The sequence below is a fragment of the Vulpes lagopus genome, chromosome 3 (assembly GCF_018345385.1).
Source record: "Vulpes lagopus strain Blue_001 chromosome 3, ASM1834538v1, whole genome shotgun sequence".
NCBI classification, from domain to species: domain Eukaryota; kingdom Metazoa; phylum Chordata; class Mammalia; order Carnivora; family Canidae; genus Vulpes; species Vulpes lagopus.
Window position 1 is genome coordinate 138142268 of NC_054826.1, and position 27003 is coordinate 138169270.

Genomic DNA, 27003 nt, shown 5'->3' on the forward strand with positions numbered 1-27003 from the left:
AACTCGCCGACTTCCGGCCCGGGCCGCGCAACGCGTCCTGGGACGCGGAGGGGAGGCGGGGCCGGGGGCGGGGCCTGCGCGGCGGGGGCGGGGCCTGCGCGGCGGGGGCGGCGGGGGAGCCCCCGGGGGGCTGTCGGGGGCAGAAAAAGGTGGCAACTACTAGCTGGTTGGTGCGCAGGCCTGGGATGCAGTCAGCAGGCGGTGGCGGCCCGCGGCCCGGGTGGCTGGGGGCTGGAGGGCCCGCTGTCGCCCGCCTCGCCCGCCTCCCACTGTTGTGCCCGGATGCGCTGGCGTCCAGCGCCTGCCCTCTCGCCATTTCCCCCCCGTAGCATGAATCCCGGCGCTTCGATGGCCCTGCTTTAGGATCCAGGCGGCAGCGCGCTCTGCAGCCGCCCAGCCCGCAGGACGGCAAGTGATGGTGCTGCGGGGCGAGCTCAGTGGGCTCCCAAATCCTAGTACGCCCAGTCCCAGCGCCCGGCCTTCCGTAGTGCCAGGTAAGGGGGCAAATCAGTACACGTCTTTCGAAAGAAGGTCAAGTGAACCCAGGAGAAGCCCTTGAAAGGAGCCCCCTGCGGGATCGTGTCGGAATTGAGGTTTGCTTCCCGGACAGTCTCGACCCGCGAACCCCCCCGCCCCAAAACTCTCGAGTTCGTGCAGGGCGCCTTCACTTCCAGGTCATCTCGGGGCGCTGGGATCTCGGTGGAAGCTCGGCGCGCAGCGGGGGGCGGCGCTGGAGGAGCGGACCCGTCGGGGGGGCGCCGAGGCCGCTCCCGGCCCGGCCCCGCCCCCGCACAGGCCACGCCCCCGCCCTGGCCCCGCCCCGTGCTCGGGACGCCCGCGGCGCCCTTCCGGAAAGTTGTTGGGGCCAGGTCAGGTGGTCCGTCACGTGAAGGATTAAAAGTTGTTACCTTGGGGAAGAAGGCGGGGGGAGGAGGGCTGGCTTGTGGACGTGGGCTGGAAACTACAAAACCGAGCTTCTCGGGAGCTGCCTCTCGGCCTCACAGGAAGTGGAGCGTCACCGGGAGGGCGGGGCGGCCGCGGGGGACCGTCCGCTGCTCCAGGCGCTCGCGGTGCGGGCGGTGTTTTTCCCGGGTTATCTCTCGGCGAATGAGGCAGGATGGGTGCACGCGTCTGGGATTAGGGGAAGGAAAAAAAAAAAAAAAACACGCAAAACCAAAAAAACCCACACACCATAAACACAAAAAATGAGCAAGCGAGACGCCCCTTCCGTTTTGTGAGATCCAAGCTGCAAGCGAATAAGCCGGCGGGCCCCGCTGCAATCTTCTGCACTCGAGGTAAGGAGGGAGCAAACGCTCTCGTGTTAAAAAAATTTTTTTTTTGCGTGGGGATGTATGCATGCTTTGCTCTCGTTCCTGGAACTTTGTGCGTGACTGGCGTAGTGATTCGTTGGCTTTATTTTTGAAAATGTGATTTTTTCCCGATGCTCATGTCAATTAAAACTGATGTGCAAAACAGCTAGATCCCAGAAATTAAGTTCTCTAAAGAATATTTTCTCTTTGCCTTTCTTGTCCTGTGTTTCATTATTTTAACTTAAAACAGAAATATCTTAAATGAGTAGAATTTACTTACATTTTTTTTTAGGAAGCCTGTATCTTAGCCGCGGACTTTGATTTTTACTTTACTGCACTGCTGGGGAAATATTAAGCGGGTGGCCAACTAGATTAAAGGTAAATACTTCCATGGTGATTGGGTTTTTCTCCAAAACGGCTTTATTTCAACATGATGTAATTGGGGAGGGCGGTAGAGGTATAACCAAATTTCAGTAACTGATTTCTAGCATTCTCTTTCCATTCATCAAGGTCAGCTGCAATTTGAGCCTGTATTTTTGCATTCCGCCTTTGAAAATGAATTCTGCATTTTATCCTATATTGCTACGAACCAGAAATTGCTCAGCTGGTTTGTGGTTTGTGGAGCCGCATTACCCCTTTCAAATACTCTTGACATACGTCGGAGAAATTGAAGTTTAATTTCAGTTATATTGGTTTCCTGGGACTCCCTAATTGCCTCACTCCTTACCTCAAAGATAAAGATATTCCCGTGAGGGCTTTCTCCTTTCAAAAAGTGGCAATGCCACTTCACATCTTTCACTCTTAGACGGTATAATTACTAACTTCAATACTAAAGGCATTTTATTGGAAATACAAATTGGACGCTATTTAAAGCAGGAAAAGTTCTAGGAGTTGAAAATGTTTGCATCTCACTTATTTTGTCATTCTGAAATAATATTTCTTCCGTACATATTGGCCAACATATATTGTCATATCAAAGTTAAAGTTCGTTTCTTTCATTCAGCAGTCATTCAGTGAGTGTCTGCTATCTGCTAGGCTCTGTGCTGGGTACAGGGTGGGAGGAGGAAAAATAATTATAAAGCCAATTAAGTCAAAGTTTTTTGCCTGGAAGAATTTTATGGTCAGAACAAGCTGATGTGAGGAGAGAGGGTAACAGGCAAATCAGTCTAGGATTTTAGAATCGTGATGTTTTATATGTGCACAAGGTAAGCCCTTAGCATATCAAAGGGAGACAACTGTCACTCAGTGAGTCTTTTGATATATATTGAAGTCTTTTGTCCCAGGCATCTGGTTGCCCCTTCAGTAACTTTTTTCATGAAAGAACATTATTTTGGAAAATCAAAAATGATTCTTCAGCTCAGTTCAGGATTTTAAAAGATTCCAATCAAAATTTGAAAGATTCCAATCATAATTCTTAATTCCTGCATGTCTTAAAAAACTAAATGGGGGTTTCATGGTTATAAGATAGATGTAGTCATGAACATTTTTAAATTAATAAATGGATTTCCATCCTCAACTTGTTAAGTATTTATTTAGATCATCTTCTACTAATTAATTGTATTAGATTAATTAGGCAAACTGTACGGTGGGAAAAAAAACCCAGCTTCCCAGACATGTGATTGAGGACCATGAGAAATGAACTCAGGGAGAATGAAGAGGCAGACGCTTATCTCCAGTCAGAGTTCCAGCTCCTTTGAGGCAGTAGTTAGTAAGGAATAGGAAGGATGCCATCTGTCATTCCTCAGTAATCAACCCTGGCATTTAGCTGCAGCCCTATTTTAAACCTTACGCTGTTTTAGATACTAAAATCGAATGCCCTGTGAACCTCGACTGAATTAAGAAGCTGTGATGGTGGATAAAACTACAGATTCTTAAAAATCTAGAAATCGAATATAAGTGTAAATTGCTAGGACATTCCAAGGTTTTGCTCCACGGCACATATATATGGCATAGAGATTTCAGATGTGTAAACACATTGATAGGCGGGATGATAGGTTTTTTTTTTTTTTTCTGCTTCTGCATACTTCCCAAAAGTGAAAACAAAAATGTAGCAGGGTTAGCTCCAACCTCACAGGAGGATGTTCCCTATCTCACTGCCTAAATGTAATTTTTAGAACACAGAATAGCTCATTTTAATTTCTAAAAATAATTTGAAGCCTATAGGCAATGGCAATAAAGGCATTTTTTAAAATTTCCCATTGACTGACAAAAAGCATCACAGAAAAATCTTTGATTTCCCCTAATAGCACCAAGAGATCCTGTTCCTATCAGTTACAGAAGCCATAAAGAAAATTTTTAAAAAGTTAAAACTTTACCATAATGAGGTAAGTACCAGTATGGTTTTTTATTTGTTTTTTAAAAAATTGTAGTAAAATACACATAATATTTGCTATCTAAACCACTTTTAAATGTATAGTAAGTAGTATTAAGAATATTTACATTGTTGAGCAACCATTCTCCAGAACTTTTTCATTTTACAGAACTGAAATGCTATACTCATTCACCAACTCCCCATTTCCCCTTTCTCCCAGCCCCTGGCAACCACCATTCTACTTTTTATCTTTATGAATTTGACTAATCTCGATACCTTATTTTTTTTTTATCTTGATACCTTATTAAGCATTTGTCTTTTTATGACTGGTTTATTTCACTTATCATGATATTCTTAAGGTTCATCCATGATGCAGCATGTGATAGAATTTCCTTCCTTTTGAAGGCTAAATAATATTTCATTGTTTTGCTTAAAGGCTAAATAATTATCTCATATTTTATTTACCCATTCCTCTGTTAACGGATTTTGGGTTGCTTCTACTCTTTTTTTTTTTTTCTTTAAGATTTTATTTATTTATTTAAGAGAGTGAGAGAGTGCGTGTGCACAAGCAGGTGGAAGGGCCAGAGGGAGAAGCAGACTCCTCGCTGAGCAGGGAACCTGAGGGGGCTCAATCTCAGGACCCGGGGATCATGACCTGAGCTGAAGGCAGATGCTTAACTGACTGAGCTCTCCAGGTGCCCCCCACCTTTTGACTCTTGTGAACAATGCTGCTGTGAACATGAATGTAGTATCAATATTTTTATCTGAGAAGAGTTATTTCCTCTAGAGGTACTTATGTCCTTGGAAATAAAATTCCTACTTGAGCCAAGGGCCTGTTAGAAAACACTGTAAGGCCAACACCTTTAGTTTTACTCATGAAAATAGCTCAGCTTATGTAATAAAGCCAATACCCCTAAAATTGAAATATTCCTATAGATTAGAACAAAGCTGAGGATAAGAAATGTGAGAGTCAGGAGTTTGGTGTCACCTACCACTCTTTCTGTGGCTCAGGGAAAATGATTTCATATTCTCAATCTCAGCTATTCCATCTATAAAATGGGATGGATAGATTTTAGTTTCCTTGTCTCAGAAGATTTGAAACATTACTGATTTGAGAAATTATATAACATACAAGTGGCTTGAGGTCTGACAGTTTTCATTACTATTCCTGAGCTCCGAGGGACGGGGGGGGGGGGGGGGGGGGCAGGAGCTGGGCTCTCTTTGCATTACCATCCCTAGTGCCTGACAGAGCTGGGCACAGGATAAGTACCTGTAAATGTTTGTTGCCTGATGGATATTCACCATGGGTATTTTGACCTGCCTCGAAGAAAGTTAGAAAGCTTGTATGAATCAGGATTGCTTTGATGTTAGGTCTGATATTTGAGACTATTCATAAATTATAATTCATATGTATGAAGTCTGTTTCTCTTAGCAATTTTGGAATGTGAGTTTATTGCTGAAAACCACTATTTTGTAAAAGAAGGTTACATAGAACATATTCCAGAGATCTGTTGCCTAACAATCTTAACCTTCTCTCCATTTTCCTATGACTGAAACAGAAGTCCAAATGAAAAACTCTATTATGCTAGAATGGTAAAAGTAATATATTTGCAGATGTACTTGGTTTCTTTTTGACCCATTTCTGGAACTAATTTTGCATGGCACTGTACTGAGCTAAAAATGCGTTTCTATTTCTAGGCTTTCTTGGGATGCTTTGACTCCTTGGATCCTTACAAGTCATGGATGTTACTCTTAGAAATAAGACCATTCTTACTCCTGCCCTAACACATGTCCAAGGAATTGGTCATCTCCAGACATCATTATCATCATTATCTTCATCATAGCTACAATTAATTGGCATTTCCGTGAGAAAGATGCAAAGCTAAAGTGAACTTTTATCTAGGATAGTTTTATCTAGCATAACCCATGCCCTTTGAGGGTAGACAGGACCTCGCTGTCTTGCTGTCTGCTTCAGTAGCAAATGGCTGGATTTAAAAAGGCAGTACTTAAAAAAAAACTTTCCATGTGATATTTATACATTATTTCCTCTTAAATTCGTGATAATGAAGCAAATCTAGTTAATTGATAATAGCTGTCTGAGGAAATATAGAAAAGGATCTGATGCTTTGTATAGACTTAGGAAGAAAAAAAATGCCAGGACTATTGGGCAGCTTTTGCTATAAATAAAGGGGTGGGATTGGGGAGGGAATTGGAAATGCAGGTACTTACAGTCTGTTATCCTTGCTTTAAAATGCTGCCCTTGGTGTTCATCAAACCTGATTTCCCTACAAAGGAAAGGCTCGCTCTGCCTGGCTGCCATCAGGAGGACTTGATCTTTAATGTGCCCAGTACAGAAATTCTTTCCTTATAGTCTATAGTGAGAAATGAACTGTCACAGTATATATCTATTCAAATGGGATATTGCATAAATGTAGCTATTTATCAGTCTGCTTTAGCAGTACTGTTTCAGAACTACAGTTTCAAAGTGCAATGAGGGCCAAAACCAAACCTTCTGAACGAAAGACTTTAAATTGGCTATCAGTGATCTTTTTTTTTTTTTTTTTTTTTTTTTTTTTTAATTTTTATTTATTTATGATAGGCACACAGTGAGAGAGAGAGAGAGGCAGAGACACAGGCAGAGGGAGAAGCAGGCTCCATGCACCGGGAGCCTGATGTGGGATTCGATCCCGGGTCTCCAGGATCGCGCCCTGGGCCAAAGGCAGGCGCTAAACCACTGCGCCACCCAGGGATCCCCGGCTATCAGTGATCTTATACATGTAGTCAGGTATAGTTGACTAGAAAAGACTAATGGTATTCATCCTAATTTGATCCAGATTGTGGTCATCTAAATGATCCATTCAGAACACTGTACAATCGATCATAAGTACAGGAGGATCACAAGAGGAGTCCAACAGCATGAACACTTTTATTATTTATTATTACTATAAGTCTGTTTTCCTGTTTTTCCTAGTCCTAAATAATTTCCTATTACTAAATACGAATAATAAAGAATATTTATTGGTAACAAAATGATTTAACTTATTTTGATGTATTTAGACCTGTGAAGAAAGTAATGGGAGTTAGGAAGAGCCTTATAAGAACAGATGGGTTCTTCAGGAGGAAAAATGAGGGAAAATCATTTAGGAAGCAGAAGATAGCAGTTGGTAAAGGATGAGAAAAGTGGTATGGCACTTCTAAAATAACAGTGAAAAGAATGAATTTCTTGAATATGTGGAAAATACTAAAGGGAGAACTCTTCCCAGAATACTGTGTAGCACCTAGAAAAGACTTGTAAAGAAAAATGACCTTTCATGTGCTATTTCTGGCATTCTGTGTTTTGCTGTGAAGTAAATTCTAGTGTATGCGGCTTCAAATTTTAATGGAAGAGGCTTACTATGGGCAATAGTGAATGACACTTGGTGGCAGTGTTCTCACTTCATTTTCTTTTTCTGCCAATCATCCTCAAGTCTAAGGGGTTTTTTTGGTCAGTTTCTGGACCCATTTCTCAACTAGATTTTATTTTCTGTTGGTTTAAAATCATGTATGCTGCCTGCCAGATGAAGTCATCTAGCTTCTAATTTTTGTTAGCTTCTAAAAGTTTGGGGAAATTCACAAGGGCGATATTATCTAAGAAGTGATGATTTCCCCCTCAAGGCAAATCAGCTCATTCTCTAAGAGCTTCCATAGAAACAAGGATGTGCAAAGGTATTTTAATGCAGAATATCTCTGAAAAGATTAAAAAAAGAAAAGAAAAAAGGAGAGAGTCTTGGGATCTCTTTTATTTATCAAAGTAGCTTGGCCAGAGAACTGAAGGTGGAGAAGTGGCTTGTGCCTGAGACCACATTTCATGACTGGCTGTGCTGGTCACCAGATGGGGGATACTATCCTCAGGTCTTTTACATAGGGACTGGCTTCTTGGGGCTAGTCTTAACTGGGCCTTTATTCGCATTTAATTTAAGTTTGTTCTGTTAGTTTCAAACATTTCTTATCCATTGTAGAGTTGAAGACCATTTGAACAGGGATGCCCCTACCCCATTTAACCACAAAGAGTTGGGAGCACTTGCTCAGAAAATGGGCCTGGGACTGTTCTGGGTTACAAAGACTGATGGGAACTGCCTTCCAGATGCAATCAGACTCAAAAAGGAGCATAGTCAATGGTTGTAATACCTGGAAACAAAGCCTAGTAGCACTATGTTCTAGTTCTCAGGCATACTGAAGATGGAGAGTGCAAGGAGTGTTTGCAGGGGAGAGGATGTTTGAAAGAGACTTGGGAGTCACCCTGGGGATAGGAATTTGTCAGCTGGGGACAGGAATGGGCTTTGTAGGTGGGGCAAATAGCGTGTACTAACACTTGAAGTCCTAGGCCAGCACCCTGGCTATTGATACCATGAGAGGAAAGTCCTGGAATTTGGCACCACGTGTCTCTTTGCCTGGGATTGAGCAGTGAGTGTGTCATCCGCATGCCATGAACCTGGTCAGAAACTACTCACCAGTTGCATAGCTGTCTCTTCCAGGTCTTACATGTTCACGGAAGGAAAGCCCAGGTTCTGAATTGGCCTCTGCGTTCCACTTTGAAGATGATTTTATGTCTTGGCAGCTGAGGGCCCTTTTCTGAGCATCTATATTCTATGATCATCAGTTTTTAGGCAAGTACATATTTTGCAGGATGAACCAGAGGAGAAAACAATCTGTATGATATGAGACAAATCTAGTAGTGAAATGGCAGGAGAGTTATCATTCCTCCGCCATCTGTGGCATCAAAATGAAAATGACAGCTTCTCAATGCACGACGTCAGGCTGCTCCCTACTTCCCTACTTTATGAGTCAGAGGACATAACTAATCTTTGTTCATACTATGGCATATTTGTTTTCAGCTTCAGTCTGGATAATTGTTGCTTTTTCAGTCTGAAGGAACTAGCCGTGAAAAAAGGATTTTTCATTCAACAGCATTCCTTCCAGGGAATGTTGATAGATAATATAAGTAAATAACTGCATAGTGGGTCTTTGAAAATTCAAATTGCCTGGTCTATTTAGAGATACCCATTAGAGAATTTGCAACTGTTGCTTTATAGACTATGTGTGCATTGTTTACTTTCTTACTCTTATACCCACATTTAAGAAAAATTTTTTCACATTTCAAATAATGCTCTTCCAAAAGCTCTTCAATTCTCAGATGTTAAAAGATTTTTGACATAGTGACCCTATAGTTCTGCTCCTAAGTATATATGCCCAGGAGAAATGAGTGCATATGTCATATAAAAACTTGTCCATGAATGTTCATAGCAGCAATATTCATAATAGCAAAATGTGGAAACACCCCAAATGTCCAGCAACTGATAAACAAAATGTGTTATATCTATGTGGAAATGGAATATTATCTGGCAATAAAAAAATGAGTGAGGCACTAATGTATGTTTTGTGACATGGATGAACCTTGAAGATATTCTGCTAAGGGAAAAAAGCCTTACACAAAGGACACATATTGTTTGATTCCATTTATATGCAATGTCCAGAACAGACAAATCTGTGGAGACAGAAAGTAAATTAGTGATTTCCTGGTCAGGGAGGGAGGCTGGAGGAGATGAAAATGGGGAGTATCTGCTAATGAATGGGTCTGGGGGTTTCTTTTTGGTGTGTTGAAAATGTTATAAAATTCATTTGTGGTGCCGGTTGCACAATTCTGTGAATATACTGAAAGCCACTGAAGTGTTTAGTTGACCCTTAAACAACATGGGTTTGAACTGCACAGATCCCATTACATGCAGATATTTTTCGATAAATACAGTACAGTGCTATAGATGGATTTTTAAAATAACATTTCCTTTTCTCTGGCTTACTTTGCTGTAAGAATGCAGTATATAATATGTATAGCATATTAAATATGTGTTAATCCACTGTTTATGTTACGCTAAGGCTTCTGGTCAGTAGTGGCTACTAGAATTTAAGTCTTGGGGGAGTTAAAAATTATACATGGGGTTTTGACTATGTGGGGTGGAGTGGTTGGTACCCCTACTACAAGAGTCAATTGTGTTTTAAATGGGTGAAATTTAAGGTATAGGAAACAAATCTTGATGTAGTTGTAAAAAATACCCCAGCATACCAAGTATGAATATTATCTTACAGATAGTGACGGTCTTATGTACTGATTTTTTTATACATCCTTGCAGAATTGACTATAGTACAGTGGAAAGAGTCATGGGCTCTTTCGTGCCATCAGGAGATCTCGATTCTTGTCCTGACTCTGCTGCTGATGTGCTATATGCAGCTACATGAGCCTAGGCAAGTTCCTTATGCCTGGACCTTCTGTTCTTTATGAAATAAGGAAGTTGACTTAGAGCTCTCTTTCATTTTATGTGTTTGTACAGCAAAGCATATAAATATTGGGGCAATTTGGATCCATGGCTTTATCCCTTATTTGAGTAGAACCAAAGCAGTGGAGTTTTCAGAGGCCATCTGGCTAGCAGTCCTTCCCTCAATCATGTCCAGGTATGTCTTGTTAGGTAAAGTATATGTGAAGCAGGGTCTCTCAACCTCAGCATTATTGCCATAAGCCAGATAATGCTTCCCTGTGGAGGGATGTCCTGTCCATTGCAGGATTTTAGCAGCAACTCTGACATCTGCCCACCTGAGAGCATCTCTTTCCCAGTTCTGACAATCAAAAATGTCTCCAGTTTTTGCCACATATCACCTGGAGAACAAAGTCATCCCCATTGAAAACCCCTGGGGTAGAAGATGCTAGAAGAACAATATGAAAATAATTACAAGGATGTGCTCTCTCTATGAAGAACTAATACGTTAACATATGTGCATAAAATGTCATTTGGGAGTCTTTGTTTTTTCAGATGATCAGAAGAGGGAGACGTTTTGTTTTGGTGACATTTACCATATTTATTAAAGTTACATTTAATCTATGGTAAGTCATGGACTGGAGAAAGGCAGAGAAGCAATAGTCTAAGAGCTAACAGATCCTTTTTAGAATGAGACAAGGTGTCAGTAAATAGATACAGACATTAAAAAGAAATAAGAAAATCAAATCTAAGAAGAAGGTGCAGGAATTGAGAGCAAGAGAACTGGGAGGTGCCTGCATTTACTTCTTGGTTCTTTCTACGCATTATGTAGACTGCCCCAGGTATGTACTTACTCATATCTCGTGTTCAAAGCTCAAAACTATGAATTAGATAAGTTCTTTCTCTAGAGAAAGAACAGAAGAAAACTATAAAATGAAATCCAGATGGCCAGTGAAGTCATTGTTCTTCTCCAAACTGATCTGAAACTGTTTTTAGTGGGCCTACAGTGGAGTTCCAGACTTACCTGTTCTCAGAGTACTGATGTGCCACTTGTACCACAATCTCTGTTCTTGCTCTTCTTGCCTTTCTATACAGATTAAAAATTGTACATAATTTTATTGGGTTGCATTATTTAATAAATATCACATGAAATATTTACACTGTGTTTCTAAAGATAAATTATTCATATCTCCCAACACATTTTTGATACAGGTAAAAATAGAGGATTAGAAGTTACCTGAAAGAGGAAATTTCTCTGAAGAGCATGGGGATAAATCCTACTTAAAAGTATAGGTAAAAGTGAAATATTCATGAGTTTCTTTGACAATGTATGTTTATAATAGGCCATATAATTATTATATATTGTATACATAAATATATAATTATTATATAATTGTATTTATGGTAGGCCATAGTAATTAATCTTCATTACTTTTTCTACACTAAAATTGCCAGGTAGTTACCTGTATCTGCTTTAGAAACTAGAAGTACTTCTGTGTAAGTTTTACAATTTGGTATTCCTACTCAGCTGTGGAAAATGAACACATAGATTTTAATCAGGGTGTATTTTAATGCAATTGTCAGATGATTCTTCGCTCTTAAGTGCTTATAGCTACCCATTTTTATGCTTTTATGCAGAACTGAAATATGTTTTATGAGACCTGATTTTGATTCAGTAGATTAGAAGGATTTTTCAAGGCCTTTGAACCAAGATTATTAATTCATAGTGGTTTGTCTTTGGTTGCCTATATTAACAGTATGTGTTTAGTAAGGGGGTGCGTGCAATGAAAACATTGTATTCTAGAGTCTTAAATTACTGTCCTTGAAAAATAATCACAGTAAGCTGAGGTTACTTCAAAAATAATTCATTTTATTCATATCTTGCGTGAGGCCATGATAAAAGGAGAAACACAAAATTGCTTTTCTCAACAGAACAGGCTACAGAGAAAGTCCAGGAGAGAATATCTTTGAAAACTCACTAAAAAAGGTTACTGCAAGGTAACATTGCTTTCCAAATCTGGACTATTGAAAAGTGTGAGTTGTTGAATGACAATGACCCTCCCCTTGATCTTATGAATAAGCTCTTCTTTGCTTACACATGCCTCCGCACACTATCCAATCATAGAGCATATACCCCTAGCCCTGTTAGAATTCCATTCCCCATTCTCATAAGCTTCAAAGGGAGATGTTAAAGGCATGGTCTAGATGGTCTATGTCCTTGCTGAACTATGTATAGAGAAACTGTTTCTACAGTCACAAAACATGCCTTACCACATGAAATAAGATCACAGGCATGGGATTGTCACTTGAATTCCACCACTGCTAAATCTCTTCAGTGAAAAACAAAAGGTTGACTGCACATCATTTGGAAATTGAAGTGTGACTTCATTGAGAATCTAATCTGTGAGATGGGAAGATTTAGACTACAGTCTTAGGATTGCCCATGGAATGGCAGTCTGGCTGCACATGCCCAGTTAGCCACAGGGTGTGAACTCAAGAGCTTAGGTATCCATACACAGCACATTTTTCTAAGGAGATGAAGACAACCAAAAATAAACTATACAGAGGCAATGATACACAGAGAAGAACAGCGACAGTGGCTCAGTGTGATTAGCATACTGCAGCTGTGAGGGAGCAGTCTCCTCTAGCTTTATCATGTTTGTCTTATTGTGGAATAGATGAGAGTATTTTTCTCATGAGATGAGAGTATAGTCTGAGAAGAGAAATTGTATGAAAAATAATGAGAGGGTAGATGATAGATCCATTAAAGGCATAAAGAATAAGATCTCAAAAAAGAAAATATCTCATTCTTTCTGGTTTTAAGATCTATTTTCTAAATGTTTAGAAACTTCTGGTTGATTTTTGTTTTCAGTCTTTTTATAGGTAGGGATCTTTGAATATTTTTTCCTCATTTCTTGCTTTCATACTTGAACAGAACAGTTGAATAGTTCTAAGGTATACATGGTAAGATGTATATGAAGGCTCAGCTGCCAAAATATAAAATAAGGACTTACCTAAAAAGCTTATGGGAGCTTGTGGCAGAGTAAATAAAGTCTGGAATCAGAAGCAGAACTAGAAGAATGGAAAAAAAAAAATGGCAGCAATTGAAAGTCAACAGTGCTCCAGGAGGAAGCAGCAGGGGTGATGGTGAACTGTATGAGAAGGTAGGAAATCAGAGCTCTGGGTCTCTGCAATACTGCCTGTGAGATTCAGTCTTTTCTTACATACATGACTGAGAGGTCTGATCAGCCAGTAATGTTTGACCAATGAATGTCCAGGCCACATTCATGAGATGTGTGTTCACCTAGTAGTCATCTTAGGCAGATCCTTTAGGTATAGTGAGGGGTAAGAGAGTATATAGCTGATTACAGTACCTTCTGATACTCTTGTGCTGTGAGAGAGGGTGATCTAGAAGCTCCAGAGCCCTACCTCAATTCAACCAGAATTTAAATCTAGCGGTACATACCTCCCTTAGCCCATAATGATGAACAGCCTGGCTCTGGCAGCAGATTTTCTTGGGTGTAGATTCCAGGTCCAATCTTGAGAAAGATATTTAACTTCTGTAAGTTTCCAGACTATAGTAGAAGAAACTAGATCGTGTCACTATCCTGATCAAACCTTTCTAATGGCTTCCCATCTCAACTAGAATAAAATCCATACTCCTTACTCAGCTGACAAAATCCCTGGTAATCTGGCCCTTGCTTATGTCACTCTGATGTATTCTCTTCATTAGCATTATCCTAAATTATCTTTGGGTTTACTTTTTGTCTGCCTTTGTCTACTATTTTCTCTGTGTCTAACAGGAGAGACTTTGTCTATCTTATTCTTTGCTGTATCTACAGATCCTAGAACAGTGCCTGGTACGATGAGTGCTCGTAGCTATTTGTTTTATTGAGTGAATAAGTACATACTATGACATGCAAAGCACTTAGTACAGGGCCTGATAAGTTGTAAACTCAGCATAATTGTTTGTTGCTGCTGTTGCTACCATTATTATGTTTCTTGTATTAGGGTTATCTGCATATGGTTTTTTTTTGGGACAAAAGTTTGCTACCAAGAAGTATGTTTAAATTTAGTACTCTGGAATATAAATGACCCTTGAACAATGTGAGGGTTAGGAGCGCCAACACACCACACAGTCAAAAATCCACATATAACTTTTGACTCGCCCAAAACTTAACTAATAGCCTACTGTTGACCAGAAGCCTTCCTATAACATACATGTTTCAATGAACACGTACTTTGTGTATTATATACTGTATTCTTACAATAAACTAAGCCAGAAAAGTGGAAATGTTGTTAAGAAAATCCTAAGGAAGAAAAAAGCCATGGACAGTCCTAGGCTGCATTTATTGAAAAAAATCCACATATTAAGTGGGCTCATGCAGTTCAGCCCTGTGCTGTACAAAGGTCAGCTGTCTACATGTATAGGAACATCAAGTTGTACACTTTAAAGATATACAATTTTTATGTCTATAATATCTCAGTAAAGCTGTTTAAAGAATGAGTACACTCCTAAGAGAAATGTAATATCATTTGAAAAAATAGCTCCAGTTCCAAATTCTTCATATTAAAATGAGGGCAGATTTTTAAAATACACTCCTTAACTCTTCTGGCTTGTGTGTAAATGAGCTTCTGTCCACAACTGCGAAGCAAGCAGGCCCAAGGGGAGGCTGATTCACTGCGCTTTCCACTTTTCCCTGAGGCCAAATTGCCTTATCAAAGAGGCAGGGAGAACTGAATTTAAGTCACCTAAACTAAGATTTACCTCCATCCTCCTTAAAAAAGCAAAACCAAAAGCACGGTAACTAGTAAGAATGCTAACACTCTGTATTTTATTTCCATTTCTATTCCAGGTATTGCCACATCTGCAAACTTCCCGGACGAGTGATGGGCATTCGAGTCCTTCGTTTCTCTCTGGTGGTCATCCTCGTGCTGCTGCTTGTAGCCGGGGCTTTGACCACTTTACTTCCAAATATCAAGGAAGACAAGATGCTCACTTTGCGTAGGGAAATAAAATCCCAGGGCAAGTCCACCCTGGATTCCTTTACTCTAATAATGCAGACATACAACAGAACAGATCTCTTACTGAGACTCTTAAATCATTATCAGGCTGTGCCATATCTGCATAAAGTGATTGTAGTGTGGAACAATGTTGGGGAGAAGGGACCAGATGAGTTATGGAATTCTCTAGGGCCTCATCCCGTCCCTGTGATCTTCAAACTACAGACAACAAACAGGATGAGAAATCGCCTCCAGGTCTTTCCTGAACTAGAAACCAATGGTGAGTTGCTGCTGGGCTCCTAGCTGGCTAGGGCTGCAGCTAACCAGAGCCAGGGGCGGATGTGTAGTTTTCGGGCCTTCTACTTGTCCTATTATGTGGAGAAAGCAGGGGGAGTGAATCAAAAGAAAGCACTTTGAAAAACATAAGGGGCAGTTTTCAAGCTGTCAAGAAGCAGTTTTGCGGGGAAGAAATCCCATAGGTCTTGCAACAGTGCAAAGAAGTTAATGTGAAAGATCCCCTATAATTACCTATTGTTGTATCACAGAAAGTAGTAAAATGCCATTCAGCTTATGCTAAATGTATTTTTTTGCCACCTTTTCCTCCCGGTCAGAGCAGTTTCATGAGTGTTGTAATTTGCTTGAAAGACCCTCAGTTTTATTTATAGATTCATTCGTTTCTAGGATAATGGATGAGAGCTGCATGATAATTTTCCCCTCAAGCAATTATAAATATCAATTACATTTCAAATAAGTACTTTTTCTAAGAATACATTTCTTATTTACTAATTTTGTTTAGAAAATTATTCATTAGAACGCTCTATCTAGACACCATTGTATATTACTAGCTTTGTTTTCATTTCCAACTGTTGGGTATAATTATTTTTTTCCTTTTTTGTTGCAGCAGTGTTAATGGTAGATGATGACACGCTAATTAGTGCCCAAGACCTTGTCTTTGCTTTCTCAGTTTGGCAGGTAATGTTGCTTTTCCTCTATGAATTCATCAGTATAAAGTTTTACCTACGGTTTAGTTGGCCAGTGTAGTTTAACATGAGTCATCTTAAACAGCATAGACACTATTTATCTAAGAGGCAGATACAGTTCTTGCATGGCAGTCAAGGTGGCTCATGTTCAGTTAAGCCAACCTGCAAAATCTGGTATCTTTTATCTGTATTTGATTTATATTTGATATACTGGGGAAAAGAGCTAGAACTACCTTCCAGAGAAGAAGGAGGAAATGATCTGGTATAGCAAAGACTAGAATCTAGAGATAGTTTTCTACAAGGCCACAGATACGTGTCTCAAATGAGAAGTGTATTTCTATATTAATATTGTATATAACTTTCTTTAAAAGAAAGTGTTTATTACACCTGCAAAATTTAATCCTAATGCTGGGACCACTTTTTAGGAATTAGTAGCAGTACTAATTCCACTTGCATCTTTGTGGTGGCAGTTTTATTTATTTATGTATGCATTTTTTAAATTTATTTTGGGTTTTTTTTTCCCCTAAATCCTAGCTGGAATAAACAGGCATAACTTGTTTGCTATTCTATAAAAACAATTCTTTGCTATTGAATCTGTTAATTAATAGTAACTGGCTTTTACAAGTGGCAGTACAATTACCTGAAACCAGGACTGCACACCAGTATTCTGAAGCTGTGTCAAATAATTAAACACTGTGCTACCAAATAAATGGTCTAATTTGCACTATAGTAACTCTCCTTAATTAGCTACATGGGATATGAGAACATTAGATATTAATGGTAAGTGGTCGCGGTACTCTGCAAGCTGCCAGTACTCTCAAAACTTTATGCCAAGTATACCGATCAACAAGTTTTTTCCCCTATAGCAGTTTTTCCAGCCCTGTAAATAAAAGCTTCTTAGGCAAAAAAAATCTAATGTAATACTCCAGCTGTGAAACTTCTCTTTCAGGTAAAAAATCAGTTTCCCTAAACTGTCAGGGTAGGGGGGAAAATAGAATCGTGGTTAATTAGAACAATCCAAGTAAACTATCGTTAAAGATGGATAAATATGATTTTTAGGTTTTATTCATAGAAGAATAAACAAGAATAGTTTCAATCCATTGCCCAAGGTAACCTGACTCCTAAAGTTCAGCCCCATCACTGCCTGGTGTAGTCTAACGATCTGGGGTACATAGGCAGGCAAGGCTGGGAGTGGGCATCTAGCGTGCCTTTGCACTCCCCCGTTACCACTAATTAGCGTGTGACTTTTCTTCCTCTAGCTATCTGTGGAACTTTATTCATTCTCCTAGATGATGTAAATGGCATATCCTTTCCAAAGCCTCCCAGGCTTTATCCTCCACCCACTGACTTTCCCCTTTGCCTCCCAGCAACACAGCTGTCATCATGTCCTCGGTACTTCGGAACACTTACCCAACTGCTCATACAACCATCTCATAGCGTGGGAATTCCGTGTTCCCGTATCTGGATCCTACCCCTCCCAGATGATGAATTTTTTGAAATGGGGTTTAACCTAGCCTGATTTGTGTGTGTGTGTGTGTGTGTCCCTAGTTTAATGTCTTTTTAGTAAATGAGTAAAGCACGAATCACTTATGAGATTGAACTAAACCTTTTAACTATGTAAATTCTTACTTCTTTTCCATGCTTCACTGGTTTTCTCTTGTTGGCTTATTGTTTCATTTTTAGTTACTCTCATTTTAGTATTATGATTTTACTACTATCCTTTCTTCAAAGATCCTGACAATATCTCGTTATATATTTTTTACTCATATTTTTAAAAAGGAAATGCCCAAGCTGAAAAGGGAGAGAAATATAGCGTTATTTAAATTCAACAGTGGCTTTCAAGAATTTGAAATCAACATGGGGAAACAGTAAAATCATACATGTAGATCCATAGTTTTATGTACTCTTAAGAGATTGAAACGTTTTCAAAATAATTATACTATATCTTCTTATTTTCCATAATAAATAGCATTCATACTATCAGCTTTGAAGAACCAGACTCTTTGGTGACTAGAATTTATTAATATCAGATAACATTTGAATTAAGATAGCATTTGTAAGGTTAGAAAATTTGTCAACAGTTTGGGTTGTGATGGAATTTTGACCTACAAATGTATCAGGACATAGATTTCTGAAGTTGCCTGGAATTAGATGAAATTGAGAGGTAGAAGCCAGGAATAAAAGAAAGTTGATAAATCAGTTTAGTTCTCTCTGTAATAAATCATTGCCTTTTTCACCATGTCTGTTCTAATGAAATGCCACCTTTAATTGTTCTTTTTCCATCTTTTCAGCAATTTCCTGATCAAATTGTAGGATTTGTTCCTAGAAAGCATGTCTCTACTTCATCAGGCATCTACAGTTATGGAGGTTTTGAACTGCAAACCCCAGGGTTTGGGAATGGTGACCAGTACTCGATGGTGCTGATTGGAGCCTCGTTCTTCAATAGCAAATACCTTGACTTGTTTCAGAGGCAGCCTGCAGCTGTCCATGCTTTGATAGATGAAATCCAAAACTGTGATGATATTGCCATGAATTTTATCATTGCCAAGCACACCGGGAAGACTTCAGGGGTATTTGTGAAACCTGTAAACATGGGCAATTTAGAAAAAGAATCCAATGGTGGCTATCCTGGAATGTGGCATCGAGCTGAGCACTTTTTGCAGAGGTCTTACTGTATAAATAAGCTTGTTAATATCTACAATAGCATGCCCTTAAAATACTCCAATATTATGATTTCTCAGTTTGGTTTTCCCTATGCCAACCACAAAAGCAAAATATGAAACAAAAACAAAAACAAACCTCAGAACTGCTTAGTATTTGAGTAGCTTCTCTTTGCTAGGGTTGGTGTTTTGTTTTGTTTTGTTTGGGTTTTTTTAAGCAACATCATGAACTTTTATCCACTACGGAAGTCTCTACAAAGGAAACAATGTACAGTGCTTCTAGGACATAAAATTCACACGAACTTCAAAAACCAAGAAGCTGGTACTCTCTAGATAGGTGTTTTTGGAGGAGTTTTCATCCATGGATAGAACTCCTTGGTCAGTGATTTTATTGTTTACATTCCGAGACTGTTCTACAATTTCTTTGACTCCTGGCATTTGCCTTAAGGACCTATAGCAAGTTGTCTCCAGGATCAGAAACTCCAGAAAAGCATTTCTCAGATTTTTCATTAAAGGATGACTGTTTTCATTTGAAGCCTGAAATGCCTCGTTTGCAAAAGCCTGTGGTGTAGAGAAAAGCCATGTGAAAGGAGAATAATCTTCAATCCCTTATAAAAACAAGTGGACAACTCATGACTCTCAGTGCTTTCATTGTGGTCTTTCCAGCCAGCCCTTTCCAGCACTAACTCAGCCCAGCATGGTTTTGATGCAGCCATCAGTGCTTTTATTTTCGTTGATGAGTCTGTTGTGACTGAGAGAGTTCATTTTAGTAGCTGAAGGATGTCTAGTTGTTTGCTTGATTTTTGTGAACATTTACTGCATGGATCACAAAAAAGTGCAGCCTGTGTTTCTTACGTGCAGCTTATATGCAGCAAGGAGCAAATGTGTTCCTAGATTCAGGCAATGCATTATGTCCCTGAATCTGACCTTGAGAGCTTATGTTAATTCTTATATTTTACATGAACTATGTGTTGTTTAAGAAACTTAAAAAATAATCTTCTGAAAGAATGATTCATTAGGAACTGATGGAAGTTAAAACCCTTGTATTGAAAAATTCTTATTGTTAGGGCATAGGTTATCTTGTGGATACTAAAGAGTTATACGTATTATACACAGAGTTGATCTCTTGTATTCAGAGCTGCTGCTGCTTTTTTTTTTTCCAAAAAAGACTCAAGGCATTATTCATCATGATAATATTTTGATTACATAGAGGAAAAAAAATAAGAGAACTGAATCATAGCAGAGGAATTTTATAGGCAGTCTGCATCGGTAAATTGTTAAATTGCTTACTCTGTTATGTGAATTAGTATCTGTGTTCCACACAGTGTCTGTGTTTGGTCCTTGTTCATACTAGCAGCAAGGAATACTTAATCAAGCCCGTGTCTGCCACCTTCCCCTTCCTTTTCCCCCTCCTCCTCCCATGATGTCATTATATCCGCACCTTTGCAGAGCTGCAAAAATACAATAATAGTCATGGTTAATGTTCCAACAATGAGGTCTCTGTGCAGTTAGTTCAGTTAAATGTTCTTTCTTTACATTGGCATGTGTACATGTCTTAATGCAGTCAGGTAAAACCATTAGAATCCAGAACCTCACTAAAAATCTATGATGTTCATTATCTGCTTTGGCCAACCTTGATAGTGATTTTTTTTGCCTCTTGGAATTCCACTGGCAGATAAATAAACTTCTCCCTTGCAGATGTTTTGTTAATTAAACAGAATCAATGTTTTTGTGGTCTGTATTTTTATGAATTTCTAATTATTCTAATATATTGCTCAGGTAAAGCAGAGGCATTAGCTGCATTCCCCAGGAGGAAATTCTCCAGTGGGAAAATACTCCCAGATTTTCTTTCCCATTTTGTGTTCTCAAACTTGTCTTAAGCACCACATAAGTTAATCATATCATGTTTTTCAGACATTATAGAGCAAATATGATCACAAAGTGAAGTTCATTCTGTGATACAGAGACCTTTGCCTTGTGGCTGTGATTCTACTAAAACTGCTTTCCTCTGTACCCCTCTTGTTCTTGCTCCAAATGATCAGGAGAAGAGATGATGCTCAGCTTTAAAACTACATGAAGAAAGTAATGTAGCTTAGAGGCTAAATGTGCCAGGAGAATATTTGGACTGAAGTCCTTCCTAGATCTCACATTTAACTTCCTGGAGCATCATCTTCCTCATCTGTAAAAATGAGAGTCCTATCTACCAATGGGTTTGCTTTAAGAAATAAAACAGATAGCTTATATAAATATAGCACAATGCCTTGCCCATTTTCATGGCCAATAAATGAGAACTGTTGGAGTGTGTTATTGCTAATAAGTGCAGTTAATTCTGTAACTCGCCACCCAAGTATTAGAAAACCCCTGGGCCCACCATGTGGATATTCAATAAATTATTCCTATATAATAATGGACAGAGAACTATGGCAATTTTCATGTCATTTTTTAAAATTTCAAATGCCAGGGGATCCCTGGGTAGCTCAGTGGTTTAGCGCCTGCATTCAGCCCAGGGTGTGATCCTGGAGTCCTGGGACCGAGTTCCACGTCCAGCTCCCTGCATGGAGACTGCTTCTCCCTCTGCCTGTGCCTCTGGCCCCCCACCCCCGGCCTCTCAATAAATAAATAAAGTCTTAAAAAAAATAAAATAAAATTTCAAATGCCCCTTATTCTTAAAACCCTACATATTCATTCTAGCAATTTTGGATTATTCAGAATGGCATAAAGAAGAAATGAAAAGCACACCACCACATTAACAATGGCTAAGCATATTTGTGTCTATTTCTTCTGACTTTCCAAGTCATATATTTTAATAGCATGATTAATTTGGTATTTCATTGGATAGATAAACTAATTTATATAATCAATCATATTACCATTTTGTTTGATTTCTTACTATTAGGACAACATTTGGGTAAGTGCCCTTGCCTTTGAGCACATCTATAATGATTCCTTTATAATAAGGCCAAGAATTTCAATACCTGGACCTATCTAGTAGTATGTGTGTTTTGGGGGTTTTTGATACATATTGCTATATGCGTCTAGAAACATTGCCATAGCTGCACTATTCATATCACATCTGAAGACACTTATTTTCCATCGGACTTCCCAACTTTGCATATTCTTTAAAGGTTTTCTTTCTTTTTTCCCCGTACAAAATACTCGAAGGTCGCAGGATTTGGAAGGATTTGGTTATGTTAACTCTGTTAAGAAGGCTGAAAAACAGGCAGCACAACTGTCAAATAAAAGATTCAAAGGCAGTGTAAGTTTTAGGAAGCTTCTGAAGTGCTTCTAGAAACTCTTTGTTCCCAGGCTTGAAGTGTAGTTAATGAATTGCTGACCCTTTGCTTGATCCAGCAAAAAAAAAAAAAAAAAAAAATGGGGGAGGCACTTGGGTGGTTGTCAGTTAAGCATCCCAACTCTTGGTTTCTGCTCAGGTCATGGTCTTATGGGTTATGGGATTGAGCCCCACGTGGGGCTCCATGCTCAGCACAGTATGCTTGGGATTCTCTTCTCCCTCTGCCCCTCCTCCCCTCAAATAAATAAATCTTAAAAAAAAAAAAAAAAAAAACAACTCACATTTGTTCCTCTTGGAAGGACCCAAGGCTTTGACCCAAAGGTGTGTATGCAAGCTGTGCTCTCAAATGCAGGGAAGGGCAGGAGGTAGAGGGAATGGGCAGGGGAGGATGGAGTGGAGGATCATGATACGGAGGAGGGAAGGGGAGGTGCCAAATTTCACTGGCTGCTAGTGCTTCAATGGTGAGAAGTCATTCCTTACCCCACAGCTATTTCATAAACCAGTGATTATTGCTCTGTTAGGGTTCTCCCAACTTCGCTCTCTCTACTCCTTTTCTCCTGACTTCCATCACTCCTTTTCTTCTTTCATGAAGGCTCTCTCAATACCTAAAAATATAAAAGAAATAAAAAAGAACATTTGATACATTGGAAACATGCACTGAGTCATGGCTCTACTTAATTTCCTTATCTGGAGAATGGGGATGAAAATACCTGCCCTAAAATTTCCCTGATTGCTTTTGGTTTCAAAGGGCATAAAGTGTAGAGAAAACTTTGTAGCATTAGGAAAGCACACAAATTTTTCCAAAGCTGTTACAGATAAAGAAAGAGCAGCTTGGCCAAGAGTTAAAGAAACTTGGTCGTGAGTTAGTAGCTGTGTCAAAATTATACCTTGGAGCATAAAAAGAAGCAAGAATGAATATGCAAGTACTGAAAACAATTTAAGGAACCCACTTTATTAACTCTGGCTCAGAATGGAATATTCAAATGAAGTATTTATCTAAACTAGAAATGACTCGAGGCTTCTCTTTTTGTATGGCAATATTTTATTTTAAAAAAAGAATCTTGGGATGTCTGGGTGGCTCAGCGGTTGAGCATCTGCCTTTGGCCCAGGGCATGATCCTGGAGTCCCAGGAGCGAGTCCCAAATCAGGCTTCCTGCTTGGAGCCTGCTTCTCCTATGTCTCTGCCTCTGTGTGTGTGTGTGTGTGTGTGTGTGTGTGTGTCTCATGAATAAAAAATAAATAAATAAATAAATAAATAAATAAATCTTTAAAAAAATCAAATTCTTGATCAGAATATTTTATGTAGTTAAAAAACATAATAAACCTGAGGGAAGGAGCTTTAATTTATAGCAGTGGTCCTTAAGTTGGGCTGATTTTTATCACCCTCCCCCCCCAGGGGTCACACAGCAATGTCTGGAGACATTTTGGCTGTTATGAATGGGGGTATGCGGGATACCTGGGTTGCTCAGTGGTTAAGTGCGTCTGCTTTTGGCTCAGGGCGTGATCCTGGAGACCTGGGATCGAATCCCACATCGAGCTCCCTGCATGGAGCCTGCTTCTCCCTCTGCCTGTGTTTCTGCCTCTGTCTTTTGTGTCTCTCATAAATAAATAAAAATCTTTAAAAAAAAATGGGGCATGCTACTGACTTGATGCAGCAGCCCCACAACACAAAGAATTAAGCATCCCAAAATGTCAGTAGTGCTGAAGTTGAGGAAAAATGTGCTTGACATTATATTATAGTTTATTTGATTGGTAATTTATCTATAGAGTGCATACTTTATCACAATGCAAGTTGCATTTTCAAGTTTTATCCCATATAACAGTGCCTATTGGAACAGAAAACTAGGGGGGCAGGAAATGTGCATATATTACTGATAAGACATCTGGTACATAATTGTTACCCCAAATCTGATCAAAGAGCCAGAAATTTTTCTGGCCCTGATTAGGATTTATTCCTGCCTTCCCCCCAACCCACCCTGATCTGCATATCTTTATTTTCACATCTGAAGAAATGGATCTTCAGGTTCTGGGGAGGACCTATGGATAGACACCTATTTCTGAATCACTACTGAGCAATATTACATAATACAGTGTATATTTTAATAACACATCTCTAGTTAGAGAAAGTCAGGATGATTGAGTTAATGTAAGCTAAATATAAATTCTCAAATGATCATATTTGAGTGTTCAAGTATTTTTGGTTTAAGTAATAAACAGCTAGTGAAGACAATTTATATAGGAAAGAATACTGCAGTGGGAGAATTAGGAAACATTTTTCTCATATAAGCTTAAGTAATGATTTAGGTTATGTAAATTTATCTGGGTCTTAGTTTTCACATCTACAAAAGAGAGGAATGAACTAAATGATCCGTAAATTTCTCTCCTGCTGTAAAATTTGTTGATGCAACATCACTGTCGAATTGGTAGGTTTTAAAAGAACCAGGTTAGGAGCACCTGGGTTGCTCAGTCATTTGAGCATCTGACTCTTGGTTTCCACTCAGGTCATGGTCTCAGGGTTGTGCGATCAAGCCTCACATTAGCTTGATGCTAAGTGGGAAGTCTGCTTGAGATCCCTCTGCTCCTGCCCAGTTTCATGTGCTCTCTCTCTCTCTCTCTCTCTCTCTCTCAAATAAATCAATCTTAAATATAAATAAAGGAACCAGGTTATACTTCCTAACAAGAAAAAAATAATTCCTTAGAATCTAGGTCTGTTGGACCTTACTATCTTCCCTACACCCTCAGCCTATCTCCCCAGAAGTCCTTTACTCAAAGTGCATATGAATTTAATATGAATTCAATTAATACACATCACTACTGTCATATTGTTTTTGAACCAGAAGACATAATGACTGTGATGTGACAATGATGAAGACAAAGAAGACTATGCCATCAGGCAGTGGTAAACACTGACTGGAAGAGATTGCTATTTATTGAAAAGGTACGTTACTTCTCCACCAAGCTTCTTTTGCCCTGGCCTTTATGAAGATCCCAGAGTTATGCAACAGGGTAACAAGCCACTTGAATCAAATGGAACTCTGAATCAGATATGATCGGGTACAGGCCCCAATTTGATAAACCCAAATGCAGATACAAGTTTTGAAAACTCAACCTTTAAAAAATCAAATAAGGGGCACCTGAGTGGCTCAGTGGTTGAGCGTCTACCTTGGGCTCAGGGCATGATCCTGGGGTCCAGGGATCTGGATCCTGGAGTTCAGGGATCTCCTTTGCCTATGTCTCTACTTGTCTCTATCTGTCTCATGAATAAATAAATAAAATCTTTTAAAAAATCAAATAAAAAAATAAAGACTAAATGAAATGATTAGATTCTATTGACATTTATGAAACACTATTTTTATGGAATTTACTGTGTGACCAGCAGATGTCAGTGCAACCTAATTAACATTTTTAGCAACTCAAATACCTGCCAGTATACTAAATGAAAAGTGTCTTAAAATAGCAAAGTTAGAAACCTACAGTCAATGTGTTTGATTGAGAGTATCTTCTTCAGTGGAGCTCTAGAATACTATCTGACCCTCAGAAGTTACTAAGCTAAGTGGGCCCTGGCCTAGGTAAATCATATTACATAAGTTGTAACAAATTGGTATTCTCATCATAATTTATGTGACAATAGCATTTCTCAGTGACCTATAAAAAACATGATTGTAATTTAGTACAAAATGCTAATCTGTGGTAAAGCGTAAGAACAGTAGTTTTTAAACTCACACATCATAGACGCTAGAGCCAAACGAGACTCATTTGTCTCTGTGTGACATATTTACAACCCCTGAAGAAACACATTAATTCCTAATGAATCCTAAAATATCTAGAGTGTGATACCATTTGTTTTGTAGAATGTAGACTTGAGCTTTTAGCAAAAGTTGTTAATCTAATGGCAGTAACAGCAGCACCTATCATGTGAGGAGCACTCACTTCCATTATCCCATGTAGTTTTTGTGACAATCCTACAGTGTAGACACCTGCCTCACCCACATTTGAGGGTTCAGTAACTGACATTCAGGGAGGGTAGGTAATTTGCCTAATAAATAAAGGTTGCACAGCAAATCAAAGTGACAGACTGCAGCTAATTCCAAGGTTTTACTCTTCTCTTAAAGCAATACTCTTATCTCTAAAAATACTATTTCACAAGCCTCTTTAATACAGGCTCCTCTTTAATACAGGCTCTAAATACACTGCTAAAAATGCTGTTTCATGAGCTTGTATTAAAGAGGCTCATGAAATAGCCTTTCATTGTTGCTTTCTCGTCATAATTGGAGTTAAAGCTATATTTTGCACAAAAGGGTTCTACAACAATGATATGGGACACAATTACAATTAGTCTAAAATAGGGATAGAATAAAGAAATATGTGTAAGCTTCCTTTACAAAAGCCAAAGCCAGTTTCTTATAAAGTTAAATATGCACTTACCATGTAAGCTAACAATCCCATGCCTGGGTATTTGCCCAAGAGAGATGAAAATTTATATCCACACAAAGGCCTGTAGACAAATGTGTACTGAAACTTTATTCATAACCATCAAAGGCAAAAAACAATTTAAATTTCCAACAACTAGTGAAAGAATAAACATAATTTTGTTTATCCATACATTAGAATGCTTTTCAGCAATAAAAAGGAACAGACTTCTGATACATGCAGCAACAAGACTGAATCTCAAATCAGTTAAACCAAGTAAAAGAAGACAGACACAAAAGATTCCATGTATATGACATTCTGGAAAAGGCAAAACCGTAGAAAAAAATTGACCAGTGGTTACTGAGGCCTGGGGGTAGGAGGGGGGATTTGACTGTACAAATGGCATGAAGGAAATTTGGGGCCTGATAGGAACATTCTAGATCTTGTGTGTGGTGGTGGTGGTGATGTGACTAAATATATCAAAATTCATTAAATCATACCCTTAAAATTGGTGAGTTTTATTTCACGTAAAGTTTGCCTCAATAAACCAGGCTTTTTTTTTTTTTTTCAAAAAAAGTAAACATTTGACAAAATTGAACATCCATTTATGATAAAAACTCTCAACAAAGTGCATATATAGGGAATGTACCTCAGCATGAAAAAGGACATAAATGACAAGGCCACAGGTAACATCATACTCATTGGTGAAGGGTTTATTTATTTATTTATTTATTTATTTATTTATTTAT

General features: G+C 39.0%; 1 protein-coding gene across 12 annotated transcripts; it reads left to right on the top strand.

The window, feature by feature from the left end:
- The first annotated feature begins 365 nt into the window (after positions 1-365).
- EXTL2 (exostosin like glycosyltransferase 2) lies at positions 366-20267 on the top strand. Of its 12 annotated transcripts, XM_041748354.1 has the most exons (9): positions 377-1295; positions 1603-1688; positions 3557-3634; positions 9987-10107; positions 11121-11201; positions 11841-11906; positions 14765-15192; positions 15814-15884; positions 18184-20267. In XM_041748354.1, the coding sequence occupies exons 7-9, from the start codon at positions 14799-14801 to the stop codon at positions 18670-18672; spliced, it is 954 nt and encodes a 317-aa protein (XP_041604288.1). In that variant the 5' UTR covers positions 377-1295; positions 1603-1688; positions 3557-3634; positions 9987-10107; positions 11121-11201; positions 11841-11906; positions 14765-14798; the 3' UTR covers positions 18673-20267. The 12 variants fall into 12 exon arrangements, with proteins under 12 accessions (XP_041604283.1, XP_041604288.1, XP_041604287.1 ...); XM_041748353.1 differs by lacking the exon at positions 11841-11906; XM_041748349.1 differs by lacking the exons at positions 11121-11201; positions 11841-11906 and having other exon boundaries at positions 366-494.
- The last annotated feature ends 6736 nt before the right edge of the window (positions 20268-27003 follow it).

What these genes read in the sequence shown, in the direction of transcription:
- EXTL2 (XM_041748346.1), top strand. Translation starts at nt 13,053, where the DNA reads ATGGTGAACTGTATGAGAAG. An exon ending in ATGGTGAACTGTATGAGAAG is followed by an intron (nt 13,073 to 14,764) that starts GTAGGAAATCAG and finishes TTTCTATTCCAG; the next exon opens with GTATTGCCACATCTGCAAAC. An exon ending in TCCTGAACTAGAAACCAATG is followed by an intron (nt 15,193 to 15,813) that starts GTGAGTTGCTGC and finishes TTTTTGTTGCAG; the next exon opens with CAGTGTTAATGGTAGATGAT.